General features: G+C 43.5%; 1 protein-coding gene across 5 annotated transcripts; it reads right to left on the reverse strand.

Annotated features, from left to right (window-relative positions):
* Positions 1 to 2,608: 2,608 nt before the first annotated feature.
* On the reverse strand, positions 2,609 to 17,372 carry chico (insulin receptor substrate 1 chico). Of its 5 annotated transcripts, XM_012379249.2 has the most exons (10): positions 12,514 to 17,370; positions 11,032 to 11,177; positions 10,641 to 10,929; positions 10,117 to 10,233; positions 8,678 to 9,040; positions 7,535 to 7,944; positions 6,947 to 7,362; positions 6,317 to 6,728; positions 6,003 to 6,243; positions 2,609 to 5,905 (listed from the first exon to the last, which is right to left on the reverse strand). In XM_012379249.2, the coding sequence occupies exons 1-10, from the start codon at positions 12,896 to 12,898 to the stop codon at positions 4,959 to 4,961; spliced, it is 3,726 nt and encodes a 1,241-aa protein (XP_012234672.1). In that variant the 5' UTR covers positions 12,899 to 17,370; the 3' UTR covers positions 2,609 to 4,958. The 5 variants fall into 5 exon arrangements, with proteins under 5 accessions (XP_012234672.1, XP_012234673.1, XP_012234674.1 ...); XM_012379250.2 differs by lacking the exon at positions 10,117 to 10,233 and having other exon boundaries at positions 12,514 to 17,372; XM_012379251.2 differs by lacking the exon at positions 8,678 to 9,040 and having other exon boundaries at positions 12,514 to 16,622.
* Between the last annotated feature and the right edge of the window lie 39 nt (positions 17,373 to 17,411).

Consider the following 17,411-nt stretch of genomic DNA (forward strand, 5'->3'; position numbering starts at 1 on the left):
CACGTGTGTACAGGACTGCACACGCGGAGCCACAACGTCAAATCTCTGTGACTCAGCGCAAATACGTACGTAGTAATGCGACAGTAAATTGGCATGCTCCAGCACGGTCGGCTGAAAATATTCCATTAATTACAGGTACAAAAGTGCGTTACGAAAATATCGTTTGCGGATTAAGCGACGCATTTTACGCTGATGACGATGCGCACAGCTTTATCGGGAGCAAATTAATTCCCGTCGTTCGGTTTTTCCGCGTGCAATAACGTGTTATAAGGAAGCGACGTTATTAATTTTTGATATACGCGACTCTTGAAGAACACGAAGGTGGAAAAACAAATATGGAGTGAGCAAACCGCGCTATATTTTTCCTATTTGCTGTATTATATGTGCGTCTGCAAGTTTCTTAACGAAAATTCGGTAGGATGGATTAATAAGTGGCTTTTCGAAGCTGAAATCAAATTGAATGTAGTTGGATATCGTGATAACCGAAGTTATTAAAATGATAAAGTTTTGTAAAATTATTATACTCAATAAAATCAACAATTTATTCCAAGTCAATGAAATAAAATTAAGTTTTTTTATTTTGAAAAGTAAAAAAAACTTTGAATTTTGTTATATCAAACAATCGATACAGTTTGTTACTTAGTTAATATATCAATACATTTCCAAATTTAATTATTTTAATTTTAATTTTATATTTTAATGAAGTATTCGTGTCGACCACAATTTGACATTCGCTACTATAATAAAATGTGTCAAGCATAGCTCGACTTTCGAGTTATGAGTTTAGAATAATGTGAAAAATTTGGCTATAAATGCTATACAAAGTTCGCAAAAGTTTTGCAAGCTGCTGTAATAATGCTATTTAAGGTAAATTTTTCGCGATTTGGTTTTCAACCGGCATCGATATCGGCATTATTGTCAAATATCGCCAATAATTATCAAAATAAATACGAATCGAAGCATCGATTATACGTGTCGAAAAAATATTAAGCAAGCGTAGCTATAATTACCGGATAATAAATAGTTCGACAGAAACTGCAGCAGAACGAAAGTCCCGAGCGCGCTTCCTGGAGAATCTCCCTGATCGATCCTCCAACCCCCGTTTAGACACTCGTGGAAGCCCGGACGTCGACATCACGACGCCTGCTCACGAGCTCCACCCACGCGTCGCAACCGTCGTACATGCGCAACCCAGACGGTTCGCGAGATGACATGTTCGCCAAACATCATAAAATGGCCAGACCGTAATCAACCCGGCTGTAATTAGTAAACGCATACGCCCGTCCGCGAGAATGTATATGAATTTACGTGTGGGCTCACTGATGAATCCTGTCAAGCTGCAACTGTCCACTGACTGCGCTGTCTCTCGTAACACGATTGCTAACATACGCGCACATTTCAGTCACATATACGCAAAGTTGCACGAATATAAAGTGGATAAGAGCAAAAATCTATCGATCACATCGACGTATTATTTTTGTGCTTGCAAATAATGAGAGAATGCACTATAATATACGAGAATTGTTGAAATGTATATATATATGATATATATTTTTATGTTATGTCAAAAATTTTTTCTTAAAATAAGCAATTTTGCACTTTGAATCAAAGAAATAGTTGCAGAAATTATTTCCGTCAACCATCTAATCGTTATAAGAAAGATAAAAATACATATAAATATTAGAAAACTTCATTGATTAATTTCAAAATTTTGTGTTACCGGAAATTTAAGGTGAGGTATATGTTTGTATTAAATATTGTGCGAAAATTTGTATTTATATATACGTGCTAGACATACCTTTTCTTTCTTTTTATTTATGACGCATTTATTCCTCAAATGTTCGATAATCCAGTTTGCAATCTTGACCGAAAAGCAATATGACACAAATGAAGGAATCGTTGTCGAACAGATTATCTGAAATTCGCACGTTAAACGTATTAATAAATTAAATAAATTACATAGCACATTTGAATTATAATTACTTACATATTTCTCGGGAGAATTTTGATGTTTCCTTTCTCTCCTGTTGACAAAGTACGAAGATGTTCTGACATGAAAACTATAAGAACAACACTAATACTGAATGAAAAACTTGTACTGTATGAATTTGTAAGATATGGTGTAAGTAGCGACATCTGATGAAGAATTAAAATATCCACTGCACGTTCACCACGCAGCACGGACATTCACCAAATTGTTTACCAGCGGAGAACTGTAATCTGTAATGGACATGTAGTTCGCAGTGTTGAATACAGATAGCAATACTAGACATTTCTAAATGTAATTCTGCGAAATATAAACACATCGTAATATTGAAAAAAATAAATATTTAAATACTGCTGATCTGAAATGCATAAACTTTTTATCAAAATTTTAGAAAAAACCTTAACTAATCGTAATTAGTTACTAAATACAATTCCATAATAAATAAAATCACGATATATAAAAAAGATGCAATAGAAAACGAGAAAATGATAAAGAAATCATTTTTAAATAAATTTAAAGTTGTTCAGTTTTAAAAATTAACAATCAACATAACTTCATCCATAAATAATATCCAACTTTACAAGCTATTTTTATAAGGCGTCGCGAAATGAAACAACAATATATATTGCGAGTTTATTAATTATTAATAGTATTATATTTAATATTTATAATATATATATATGTGTGTATGTGTGTGTGTGTGCGTGTGTACATATATGTATATATACATGCATGTCCGATATGTACATTTCCAGATGCACGCATAGCAATACACATCACGCAAAACACGCGCAATTCATACAAATTCATCGGATATACATGTATATATACAAGACACCCTGTACGTTACGATACAACCGCAATATGGTTTTTAAATAAGATACATGCAAAGAATGTATATTAGCTCAAACGAGATAAGCCGTACTATGGATAAAGATCGATTCGTGTCGGAATCTTTATTACATTTTTATTTTTCTTATTAAATAATCTTCCTCCGTGTCGTCCCGGCACATCGCCGGTTGTACCGTTTTTTTTTCTTTTTTCTTTTCTTTTTTTTCACAGAATATCCTGCAGAACGAATATGCATATATGTATACGCGTATGCGGCTGTGTGTATGTGTGTACGCGCAGTCGAATTAGCCCTTTCGAGGTACTTCGACCTTTCATAATTTATATGAAAAGCGTGATAACATATGTATACTGCATTGTACGGAACATCTATTATTTTTTTTTTTTTCGTCTGCAATACGAACTCTATAAGATGTCGATCTAACATTGGCGGGTAACATTCCTTCGCGAGGAAATGAAATCGGATTAAAATTCGGCATAGAGGAGACGAGCAACAATATATAATATCTCATTGATCGGTTTCGCTCTGCGGAATTTCATCCAATTCGCAATATCATTATGAATGACGACTCTGTCGCGTTTCTCTTTCAGTACGTATGTTTCTGGTAGTGTACTGTTACACACCACCGTATTCCATGCAATAATTCCTAAAACTTACGATATTTTTTAGTTCCATTGAAATGTTTTTTTTCTTTTTTCTTTTTCAACTAGTACTGATATCAACGGGTTAGTCGCAACGTCTAAAAGCAGGATTGGCGTTGTGAAAATTTCTTATCCTTCGCAAAAAGACCAACGAGTCCCGTCGGTATGCATTCCTGCGTTAACAATAGGCTTGGAACGATTTTTTTTTTTTTTTCGAGTTATAAAAATTGCAAATCCATAATTTCACGATGACTTATATCTAGAGACTTCGCACATTCCGTTATTTAGATCTCATTAAATGTTCAAAGATTTCTAATAAAGATAAAACGATTAAAATAGTTGATTTTATATCACACAAAGGCGCAAAAATTCATATACGATGACTACTTTTTAAATTAAAAACAATTCATAAATTCGGATTCGACAATTTGACTATTATAGAATGTTAGAATACAAATAAGCATGAACGTGTAGATATAATAACATGCTATTCTCTGTACAAACAATGATATGCAGATCTCCATGAATCAAGTTCGATAGAATTTTCAATGCGCAAATAAAAGATATATCGTTAAAATTTGTACACAAGCTGAAAAATTATAGAATTTATGTTTACGAGCTGTGCTCCAAAACAATTGATATAAATAAATTTTGTCGTCATACATTATTAGGAAATGATTATAAATACAAGTTAAACTCGATGTATATATCTCGCAAAAACAAAACAAAGAAACCAAAAAAAAAAAAAAAAACCGACTTATACATATTTGGCTTGTCAGCATCTGAAAATATAATACAAAACGAAATAAATTTTGATAGAGATAACACGCAAATCTACTAACAAATTAAAATTTAAAAAATTTATACATTTTTACAAGCGGCTCTCGCTTAACTAGGCAATATATCTAATATCAAGGAATTTCTTCTACTGATCAATTGTACAAATATATTAACTGAATAAAAAATAACATTTTTCGCAATTCGTATTCTTCCCCCCGCTAAATCTCACCCGGCTGTTCATAACGTTATAAACAGCATACGTATATGGACAGATTGAGGACTCACTTCGGATTCAACGACAAAAGTTATATATCTCGCCTATTAAAAAATTTCATATCATTCCGATAAAATACGATATTAATGCAGTACAACCAGAACTATAGGTACCAACGACGCTTGTTTTTCAAACGATTTAAAATAGGCTGCCAATCCGCTGCGCTAGAAAGATTGACGAACAGTGTAAAGCTGTTAGGCTGCAGAAAAGAAATGAATTATATATACAGGTCCTACTCGGCGCCTTGTTCGTTAGACCAGCCGAGCCAATGTCAGAACGATCGATTATACCCTGCCTACTCGTTGCTATCATGGGGAACACAAGAGGCGTCAGCCAAACAAACCGCCCGTCACGTTTGTGCACGGACTCTCGCACACGCACACGAGAAGGCGGCGCAAAATACGCGCGTTTCGCAAACAACGTATTTTAGTTCTGTTTGACTTTCGTGAAGTCAATCTCGACGTAGGTAAAATTCTCCTGCGTGGACGCCGGCGACACGGGCGCCTGATTGCCGATCTCCGGCAGATCGAGACTAGCGTAATGCAGATTTGTCGCGCCCGGTTGCAACTTTTCGTAGCCTTCGTCCAATGGATTCGGCACGGGCGTCGGCGTAGGCGAGGGCGAAGGCGTTTCATCGATGAACTTCGGCGAGGATGGCTTCGACTGTTGCGCGGCTGTCGACGACGTCTTGAAACCCGTCAAGGTGGGGCTGGTGTTCGGCGAGACGTAACGCGGTTTCGACACCGTTAGATCCGACAGTTTTTTCATTATTACATTAGCGGACCGGTTCTGTTGTTGTTGCGACGAAGGTTTCGACATAACCAGAACAACGTTCTTTGCAGTAGGACCGGATGGTTTCTCGTCATTCATTTTCGACGAGAGCTTCGTCTCCGTCAATGGGGTAGAACACGACGCGCAGATCATCTTCGCGGGTTCCATCACCGCGTAGTCATTGTCCGTGTCTTGTTTAGAAACGTCCGTCGTGGAAAACTCGTCGCTTTTCTTCGCGAAAGGCTTCACCGGTGACTGAGGACTGTTGAGGAAGAAGGGAAAGATCGTGGTCGACGAGCCCGTGGGCGTCGCTCGCGGCGGAGAGGCGGGTGTGCTCGCCAGACTCTCCGATGTCGGGCTGCCGTTCAAAGGCAGAAAGCTCGGCGTTTTAGTCGGCTTGCTGCCCGCCTGAATTGCGATCGGTTGCGATCGCGACTTCTCCTTACGACCGCTCGTCCGTGTCTTGCGATTGTTCCGATTATTCGCGCCCATGCTCATGTTTATATAGTCCAGGCTTGGCCGCGCTTTAAAAGACATCTCGACGTATCCTTCGGGAGGACGCCTCGGTTGTGGAAGATCTACCGGTGCCGTTCTTGTGCTACCTGAACATTCATACGTAATTTCCATCGTTACTCTTGTTTATTGTAAATATTGTAATATTCTACGATAGATTTTACATTACATCGTCGACAAGCTTACCTGGCGGCCCATTTGTTTGATAGGTGTCCTCTTGCAAAAGTGACAACACTTGCTTCGGACTCGCTTCCGACTGCGCCCAATCCTCCGTAGCGCCGTCCATCTTCATGTAGGGTCCCTCCGCCTCCTCTACCGGCTTTAAAGTCGTGATTACAGGTTTATGGGCGAAAGCTAACGATGATATATGCATGTGGCTATGATTGTGGTTGGCAGTGATTGTATTATTATTGTTATTGCGATTAATCTGTAAGAAGAACATTTTATGTTACTTATGTTACAGCGACGTGATTATTTCATCCGCAACCGATAAGTAGTACCTTATTTATGCCACTCATATCGACATATGGGGCAGTGGTCGATACGGGGGCCTGTCCGGGCGACATGTCGACGTAGGAACTAGTGTCGATGGCAGTAGAGTACGATTGCGACTGCGTCTGAGTTTGAGAAAAGGACGACGGAGGAGAGGAGAGGGTGGTCGGAATACTGGGCCTCGTGAAATCCAATTCCATGAGATCCTCCATGCGATCGGACGCGCCGGAGCAGCCCGAGTTGTGTCCCCAGGAACTCGACAGCAACGGCGCGGAGCTCGACTTGGAATTCGAGCTGTCTGAGCCGCCTGACAGCGGCGCGGTGACTACATTCGCTAGCCTCCCGATTTCAGGCCTCTTCGAACGACTGCCTACGGAAAACGCTCGTACTCTATTGGCATCTTGCGGAGTGATGTCCAACCTGGATAACAAGTAACGTAAGGTTAAATTTCGTCGATATTATTATTCACGAATAATGACTTTAAATGATATCGGGAGCTCGTTTAAGGCGTTTTTGCATTCAATAAACATTCAATATGTCTTCTTAAATCACGATTCACGACATGCAGCTCCAGCATTTTTTTTCAAGTAAACTAAACGCCTTGCTCGACACGTTAATACCGAAATGGAAATTCGTACCTATTTTTACGATGCCTGTTCGCCTGTTCCGGTCTGGATCCGACAGAGTAGGCTCTGGTTGGTCTCGCTTGCAGATCCTCCCCGGGTGTCAAGAAGCTGATCACCTTGTCCAAGTGATACTCGGAAAAGCGCAGATCCGTGCTGGGTGTACCGGACGTGACGGAACAACTACTGCCGTCGTTTTGCGACAGGTCGTCCGGGAAGTGGCCGTTGTGATTATTTACAGGATCCATGTCGACGTAACCGTCGTCTCCGACCGGCGCCATCGGCACGTAGCCGTCGACGTTGCTCTCCTCCACGAGGGACGATCCGCGGGAGTGCGAGTGAACCGTCGTTGCCGGACTCATGGGCATGTACACGCCACCACGACCCGGGCTCGAGCCACAAGGACTGTACATTTCACTCTGGTAGGAACTCTGCGAGTGAAACGGACAGATTGTCAGTACTTATCGTATGTATCTAGAGACACGAGGTTTGTTTCACTTGCGGAGAATGTGGACGATAAAAGATATATTATGTTACGCTTGTGTAGTTTACTAATAGCACACTTCTATTAAAAGATTAAGGAACAATTACGAGTGCACTCACCTGAGAGGGTGAATGAGATTTAAGGTTTGGCGAGTATTTGAAATGCGGATGCGACGTCGACCAAAGGGCGCAGTCGTCACCCTTCTTATCCAAGATCACGGGCTCGTCGGGGGTGAGGGAGTGCCCGTATCTCGAGACAGGGCCCTCTTCCATGATATTTTCCCCGCAATCGTCCATCGAGGGCGACGATCCGGCCGAGTCCGACGAGCAGACGTCGGAGGCGGGGCTGATGGGCATCGACGCGATCGGCGGAGAGTACGAAGGGCCTCGTCCGTACATGGAATTCGGTCGCGGTATATGAGACATGTGCGTTCCTCTGAGATGGCCCGGCACAACCGTGGTCGGTTGTCCCTCGCTGGTGGTGCGCGCCCTCGACGGCAAACTGTCGCACCGGTCGCGCACAGTAGTACCTGCAAACACACTCGTCAGAAATCTCGTCGCGGTATTCCGTTTGCGTACAGTAGAAAGAAGCCAGTTTCATCGTCCCAACATAGCAGCGGTTAGTTTTATGTTGCATATATAAATTATTATATGATACATATATACACACATATATATATATATATATATATCTCTCGAGGAACTGTTTGCTATGTTAAATATATATACATATTCTCTCAAGTCAAGCAGTAAACAGTTAACCTTGTTAAGATATTCTGCGTTCGCAGAACCCGGTGGTTAATGTGAAACATAAATGAAGCAACGATGGATTATCATTATTACCGCACAGCGGTACCAAGTAGAGATTATAATTCAATAATATCCAACAACAAATGCATCCGTTCTTCGTATCCCACAACCAACAAGTAGGAGATATCGAAACATTTGTCTCATGATACATCGTGCATTTAGTGGCATGCCAACTTTACAGTCGCAATTGTATTGCGATCTTGGGTTAAATAAACGTAACATTGATCGATGAGTCTTCACTCTGAATGTTATAGGAAGGGAGAGAATGAGAGCGAAAAACGGAAAGAGCATAACAAGCAAACTGCAGAGAGAGAGAGAGAGAGAGAGAGAGAGAGAGAGAGAGAGAGAAAGAGAGAGAAAGAGAAAGAGAGAGAGAGAAAGAGAGAGACATCGAGGGATAAAAACAGAGATTCAGATCGATTAAACAAATATGATACGAAACGAAATACATACACCGTAAAACGGATCTTTTAGATGGTTGCGTTTGATTGATAATAACGGCGGCTAAGGGCAGCGACAAGGTTCTCTGATGGGATATTGTCGCGGTAGTGGTAGTAGTCGTCGCGGTAGTCGTCGCGGTGACGATCGCGGTAATGGTGGTGGTGATGGTAGTGGTGGTTGCGGTGATGGTGGTGGTAGTGACAGTAGTAGTGGCGGTCATAGTCGCATTTGTTGCTGTTGTGACATGAGCGGATTGGGAATTATTGACGGAATGAGGATGACTCGCTACCGAATGACGGCGTCTAGCGGTACCGGCGGCACTGTTGGCATTAGTCGTGGCAATTCCAGTAGTCCAAGCCCCGGTACCAGCAGCGGCTGCAAACCACACACCTCTCACTATCGCACAACTCTTTACTCCCCGCGTGCCGGGCTCAATAGACACGCAGTATGAATCGTATATATCTCTGATCGTGCTGTTAAACGCATTGACGATTTCGAACATGTCTCTCTTATGGATTTCGACAATGAGCTGCTGAGAAGTCTGACTGATATGATAGTCACTTTGAAGCGGCGCCTTCGAATTCCACACATTCCTTCGATATCGATAATTTACGTGATAGGGAAAGTCGCGATAAAAACTTGACACCAAAATGACGGTGAAGTGACTTGGAGAAATCTCGCTTAGTTTTTATATCCCGCTTCAACAAGATGCTATATACATTATATATACCTGGCATACATTAAATAGCTTACGAACTTTAATTTTAGATAACTTTGCAACAGTATTAGTCATGCTATTTACACCATGAAGCTAACACTCAGAAAACGCATAATTACTGCCGATATCGGCTTAAGATTCTTGTCTTTAATACAATTGGTCATTGCATTTGTGCGAGTCTTCATTTAAGCTTTAATCTCTCGCGCATTTGTTTATCGTAATAACATATGACATATACCAATATAATACAATTATATGTCATATTTATTTATTATAATTTGCCTTTTTGTTTTCTAAACTTTACATCAATATTAACTGTAATAATCTTTCTGCTATCAAGGAAGCACTTCTCATTTTCAATTTCCTTTAGTGATCTCACAAAAAAAAAAGGGTAAAGAGATCGTGATATATGACACTGCAATTTTTTCATCTCTAGCTCTTCTTGTAATAGTTGTAAAACGCAACTGATATCAATTATATAAATAGCACAGTGTTATCACATTGCATACACAAAATACAAGTGTAAAATCCACAGTGCATTTATCTGTAAGAAAAAAATGCAATGACCAAGTCTTCAAATAAAGTTCTATATCCTGAAATTAAAAAAAAAAAAAAAAAAAATCGAAGAAAGATAAACGACATTTGCACTGTTCTCGTTGTGTCTTTCTTGCCATTCGAAATTCATAAAACGCGAAAGAAGGAAAGCAGATAGCTACTATGACAGAGAACAGACCCGTGACTGTATTTGTGGAGGAGATACTCCGAGACTGACTACACTGTGTGGGAGTAGAGGAAGTAGCAGTCTGTTCTTGCAACGGTTCCGCTTGCTCCTTGTGTGCCCTCTGTTCCTCTGTAAACCCCGTAAACCCATTTGTGTTATTCTAAAGCTGAGCTGTCACGTGTTTCATATGACAATTCACCTAGCTAGCTTAAAACATAGAACTTGGTGTGTGCGTGCATGTATATGTGCTTGTGCAATCGCAGTTTGATGTAAAGAAAATGGTGTTTTTAGGCAATGTTTCGATTCAAAAGGAACTCATAAAGGATAACTTCAAAAATATGCAAAATGATGTTTGTCTGTGTAAAACAAAGCGTAATATCTTTTCCTTTGGAAGTTTGATTACTGATGACAGATATGACTCGATTTGCACATGTGGGAAATCACAATTTTGATAAGTTTGTACAATAAATATATAGCACATCGTCGTTAATTCGCAAGTATATACAAGGAATTGGTTTGCAAAAGTTACAACTTACCCAAAGGCGGAAAGCCTTGAAGCTTTTGACTCGTGTAACGCCGTTGAAGAACGGATATAGGTTTGCTGGCTTCATTGGCGGAGGAACTACGTGTTCTCGGACGGGGTCCTACCTCGTCTTTGCTACTTTTCGAATTCCTCATTGCAGTCGTTATCACATCGTACATGTTGAGCGCGATATTATTGTCCTCGACTGCCATCCAAAACTCACCGTCCCCGGTTACGGCGGATCGGCCGACCTCTATGTAGAATATATCGTCCGCGAATCCACATCGTCTAATATAATTCAGCTGTATTCAAAAATTAAAAAGAAATGGTTTTAGATTATAATACGAATGTGAAAGAAATTTGTAAAGTTTCACAGGAAGTCTCCTCGAAACAGATGAACTTACAGAAATCTCGATAGAGTCCAAGTTATCCTGTGTCCCAATTTTCACTAAACTTATAGTTTGATCGGTGAGGCATAATCTATAAAGTCCATGAATGTTCTTCCGTGCTCCGAGACCTTTTCTTTGCATCGTAACTTGCCATATGTGTTCTGAAACAAATCATAAAGAAATATAGTCATATGCTTGACTTTTATAATTGATACAAACAATTTCCAAACCCGACACTTTATCTGATGAACTGAGCTTAATTTTTCAACGAACAAATGTGCTGGACGTAGCATTGCACGGAGAAATCAAAGCAATATGTAAAAAGAAATTTATCAAATTATTTTATTATTGTCCATTGCAATTTTATTCATTGTATTATCATCATAATATCTTCGGTGCAAACAAACGTTCAATATTACTGCTACATGTGTGCTTTGCATTAAATGTGCTTGTGCATCAAATTTATTACAATAAATCATTTCCGCAAAAATATTTATAAAATAATTTGTAATCCATACATGAGAAGAAAATTGTATTAAGAATCAAGATAAATAACAAATGTGTTTCTCTACTAAAATAAATATTCCAGAAATAATGTACATTTTGAAATAAAGAGAGTCTGCATTTAATATGATCATTGTTTTTCTTATTCTTGCAGAGAACACAAAAGCACAAACAATTGCCAATGTTATTTTTATCCCAAGGCTGCATAATTCTTTTAAAATGTGGAAGTCATAAATAGACAACGGTAAGGAATTTCTTTGCTGCAATCATTATATTATTTGTGCAATTTTATGCAAATTTTGATTTTTTTAAGAACCTGTACAAGAGAATTGTCTCTACAGATTCGACAAAATATAGACAGATATAAATCTTTTCTTTAATTTTTTCCAAAGTGCTTTTTTACAGTTATTTTCTCAAAGTAATTAACAGTAATTAAATAACGATTAAAAGAATAACGTTTTTCTAAGTGTCAGTGAAAAAGGAGAAAAAGAAATCTAAAAAAATAAAATCTAAGAGAAAGCAATAAATTCCAAAGTCATTGATTCATTCGGACGTAAACAAACGCACACGTGCGATTGACGCGGCTGTGTCACAAGTCTCTACACCGATCGATATAGGTGCGCAATAATCTCGTCACCGCTAAAACTTGATTATCATCCACGGAAGACTATACATACGTTTATATATAAAAACATGCACATCTCATCCGTATAAATTGCCATCTGAAAATCATGTTCTTGCCAATGCTTTGGCAACGAGAAATAGACACGCCGATACTTTCTAAATCGAATTCCGAAAACCTATCCAGCCGATTTTCCACGAACAACAATCAACTGATATGCCGTTATCGATGAATAATGGCTCGAGTATCGGTGACAAGAGTATTGAAACGAGAGTAACCGATCGACGGTGCGGAAATCGCCTCAGCAGCTGATCGCCCCGCGTCGTTTAGACGAGAATTCGAAAAAGCGACGTCGCGTCGAACGGATTTACCGAATGTAGGCCGCGGTTGCTCCCCATCGGGCACGTCGCCGCTCTGCAGCCTCAGCATCGCCTTCAGCCACTCCTCCAGCTCCTTCTCGCTGTCGAGGATGAGGCAGAAGCACTCGTCCTTCGTGTAGAGCGCGATCACATGCTTGTGCTTCGTGTCGCCGCGCTTGTTGATGTTGAAGCAGCTGTGCAGCAGTATGCTGCGCTTCGGCGGCTGCCTGTTCTCGAACTTCTTCTTGCTGTCGTAGTACTCGAGGCAGGCGAGGCAGCCGGGCGCCTCGCCGCGCAGCACAAAGTACTTTTTCTTCATTGTCTTGAGCTTCTTCAGGTGGCCGCAGCGGACCACGGGTCCGCCCGAGGGCGACGCTGGGCCCCTGCCTGAGGACATCGTCAGGTTGGCGAAGAGCGTGGCTGCCGTCGATTGCGAACAAATCCCTCGTGCACGCGCGTACGACGACGTGGGCCCTTTGTATCATTCACATGGTATCCCGACTACGTGGGCCCTTTGTATCGTCCCTGTCGCTCGCTTCCCGCCTGTCTCTCTCTCTTTCTCTCTCTCTCTCTCTTTCTTTCTTTCTTTCTTTCTCTCTCGCTCTCTCTCTCTGTCTCTCTCTCTCTGTCTTCACGAGCATGCGAGGGTTCGCTGTCTGTATCGTATTCACGATTCGGCGAAGAGCGCGTTGTCACACGTGCGACGCCGTTTCATCCTCGGCGAAGGACCGCGCGACGCACAACGGCGTGCAAGTTCATCGCGCTGGAATGAACGACGGAAGAATCCCGGCACTCGGCTACCTTCGAGTAGATTCGCGCCAAACGCTCGCTTCTCTCGTTCGCCTTCTTTCTCTCCTCCTCCCGAATTAATGCCGCCGTTGCTCGATCAACTGGCGAGACCGCGACCACTTTCGCGAGCACAACAACACAGCCGTCAACGTGTCAGCGAACTGCGTTCCAGCGCCACTGCTGCTGCAGCTGCTGGCTGCTCCTGATCCCTCAACTGCAACGTTCCCCTCCGGCGGAACGTGACGTCCTCGCCGTCGCTGTCCTCCCAACGTCGCACACTTTATGCGCGCCGCTCAGGTCCGTCGTCGGCGCACTGACAGGCACGACGGGAGCGGTTTCTCTCGCGTTTCTCGCGCGGCGGGAGCACGTTTCGGGCACGTAAATAAGCGACGATATACGCACAAGCAACAGCACCGGTGCATGTGCACTCGACAGTGCAGCGTTCGAGGGCGTGCGCTGCGTCGGGCGGCGGGCAACGTGCGCGTCGTCCCGCTTCGCCGCCTCTTCCTTCCCTTCGGCGGCAGTCGGTTGTACACGAACGCGCGGACGTCCACCTCGCGTCGTAGGTTAGGAGGAACGACAACAATAACAATGGCAGGCCAACGCGATCATCACGAGACGATGATGACGACGGCAGTGACGACAACGCGCGCACGGTCTCTCCTGCTTCTCCTTTCCTGTTCGGCGTCCAGAAACCAGTAGGGGAGATCCTGCGATCGCGCGCCGAACGCGCCCGATGACTTCGAGATGTCGCGACGGCACTCTCTCACTCTCGCTTCGCTCCCTCCCTTGCTCCGTCACTCTCTTTTTCGCTCTGTCTTTCTCTCTCTCTTCCTCTCTCTCTCGCTCGTGTCTCTCTCTCTTTCTCTCTGTACGTCTCGGCACTCCTCGAATCCACCTGTCACGCGGTTTCGTCTAATTTCGCCCGCCACCGATCTCGGCGAACTCGGCGTCTCTCAGACGCACCGAGAAGGAAGCTGCTTGCCCGCGCACTTAATCCGAGACTCCTAACGGTCTTCGGGCGGTCTTAGAGCGAGGCTCGGACGAGCCACCGCCAATTTGCGCTCATTCCTCGCACGAGCGCGCGAATAATTCGCAAGACGACGGTCGTCGTCGGAAGCCACGAGTGACCGCCACGAGGTGCGCCCGTGCGAACGAGCGTACGGGCTACGTGCACCTGTTTATCGCTCCGAATAACACGATTTACTGCGTGGTCCACGACGATTGACGTGTATACACACGGGTGCGCGCGCGTGTTTACATACGCATGCACGAATGCGCGCGCGTATGCACATACACACACGCGTGCACGGTAAAGGAGAGAGATAGGCAGACTGGACGAGCGGCGGATAGACGACCGGACACACAGGCACGAGAACGCGCCACACGCGCGAGCGGGCTATCGTGCGCGCACACGCACACGATCAAGAAAATTGAGAGAGAGAGAGAAGGGTGAAAGAGGGGCGATGGTGGCAGAAGGAAGAGAGGAGAGATTTACAGTGAGGCAAGGCGTGTTTCCCCCCCTCCTCTCTCTCTCTCTCTCTCTTTCTCTCTCTCTCTCTCGCTCTCTGACCGCCAGCAGCGCGTCCCGTCCGTTCCGTCCCGACTTTCGTGGAAAACGTGTTACGCCGCGGCGAAGGAAACGCGCGACAGACGGACAGCGGCGGTTGGCGGCTCACGCAGGTGGGCGGCTGGCCGAAATTCGCCCCTTATCGGTTCAGGTTCGGCAGTCGGCGGCCGCGCTCTTCTCGGTAAATAGGCTACTGCCAAGGGCAACGCGATTTTTTTTTCATGCGCAATAGCGGCGGCGGCAGCGGCGGCGGCAGCGGCGGCGGCGGCGGTCGACGTCAAAACAACCGTGGCAGCGGCGGCGACATTCCAGGTCGATGCAGGAAAAACGCTCGACTTCCTCCCTTCGCACTCCGTTAGCTCACTCTCCGCTTCGTGAATGACTCCTATACTCTTCCTGCTTCTTCGCAGATGCTTCTTCCTCCTCTTTTTCCCGAACGGAAGAAAAACACCCGAGCACACAATTAATGACGCACCACTATCGTCACAAAGCGAGGCGGCCTCGCTCCCGACCTCGTTGAATTCGGGCACGCGGAAATAGTCGGCCGGAGATTATTATATCCATCCGCTCCGGTCGTCCTCCGCCTCTTCCTCGACAAACGTGTCCCTCTCGCGCGCGCGGCAACACTCGTTTACTCCTTACTTTACCAGAGATGCGTTTCCCCTACCGTCGTTCGCGAGCGCGCGCGACAAACACCGCGTCATTCACGCGATCGTGATCGCGATCGGGCGCGAGTCGACCGATCACGTCGCCGTCGTCGTCGCTCTCTCGCGGCCGCGATACGGCGCAACGTAACGTAACGTAACGTAACGCAATCCGGACTCGAGACTCGACACGCGCGTCAATTCGTATGCCCCACGAGTCGACGTGGGCCGTCGAAACGTGCGTTTCCAAGCGGAGAAAAAAAAACTGTAATAGCTCAAGCTACGACACACAGGCACACACTCGCTGCGACACCTCACTCGCGAGCTGCGCGCGGGTTCACGCCTAGCCAGCCGAACAGACGATCGTGTCTATCTTGTAAAGGTCATGTGTACGGTGAGCCTGCACTTGTAAACAAGATGTACGCAGGCGCGCGCTAATGGCGGCGGACTCGATATACGCGATACGCGATACGCGATTGTAAATACGAAAGTGCGCGCGTGCACGCCTTCCTTGTATGAGTGCGTCACCGCGACGTGTTTACGTGCACACGAGCGACGGCGGTACCGTGCAATGGCGTAACTATCGTGTCAATGGACGGACGCCGCAATGCGGAAGAACCTTGCGGATCTTCGAGGACCTCGAACGGCGATTGATGAACAAATTTATCCCGAGAAGACGCTGCTCGCGTCGCCGTCGTTGTCGTCGTCGTCGTCGCCGTTGTCAAGCGTGTAAATTCTAATTTTGCCGAGCGCAGGTTACGACGCGTCTTGAACGCGTGTCTCATGCGAGACGCGCATTTCACGTCGATAGGATCGACCACGTGCTCGAGGGAGGAAGCGCGGTCCACCGTGCGAATGAAAATTGAACGTCCGTCGACTCGCCGTATCGATATCGCACTCGTGTCTCAACGTGGACGCGCGCGCGTCGCAAATTGTGATGCATCGAACTCGGACGCGCAGTGTTTACTAACGTTAACCCCGATCGGTGTGCCATTCTCGGAGAAAACGGGCCGATGTGTTAGTGTGTCCGCGTAGCGTTGCGTGGCCGCACGGTTCTCTTAGGGTCAAGTATATCCGATTTTACGACGTACACAAACCAGAGACGGTCAGACCGAAAATACGCTCGAGCTCCGCGGAGACGCTACAAACACTAACGCATAATTTTCCGCGTGCAGAGTTTTTGTTTGTGTAGTGTTTATAAGAGTGTACGCATGTACGTAATCGATGTTTTTAAATCTTTTCAGGCGACAGAACGATTGAATCGCAGATGAATATAATTTTTTTTCGACGTTCAATTTATTGACATGACTCGGAGTTTATTCTGCTAAAAATAATTGAGATTGCAAACAAAATTCTGTCGTTTTGATAGAAATGTCACATAATAATAACTGAGGAATGTTATTATATACATTTGTTGCAGTTTGTTAAGATTGATTATTCTCCCAAATCTTACTATGATTACTTATAGTATATTATAAAATTGACTTTATTATTATTATATATTATAATATTGTGTGACAAAGAAAATATGTTTGATTCATCTTTGTTGCTCAACTTCTCTCTCTTCAGGCCTCCCTTCCTATTAAATATGATTACAAAATTGTTTTATATATTATTATTTTACATGTAATATCGAATAATATACTAATTATTATGTATAAATATATGGAAAACTATTTAATTTAAAAAAAATTGTGTACGCCCTTTTCTTCTTTCAATATGCTTCATTGAATTATATATATATAACATGTATTATTAATTAAAAAAACAAATTTTTTTTTTACAACTAATGGATTTTGCAAGGCAAATTATGAGAAACTATTTTGTTACTTTTTTATATTAATTTTGTTTTCACTAACATAAAATAATCTAGTTCATATATGTTATGAATAAAATTTGTTATAAGA

This window comes from Linepithema humile, chromosome 5 (genome assembly GCF_040581485.1).
Source record: "Linepithema humile isolate Giens D197 chromosome 5, Lhum_UNIL_v1.0, whole genome shotgun sequence".
In the NCBI taxonomy this organism is placed as follows: domain Eukaryota; kingdom Metazoa; phylum Arthropoda; class Insecta; order Hymenoptera; family Formicidae; genus Linepithema; species Linepithema humile.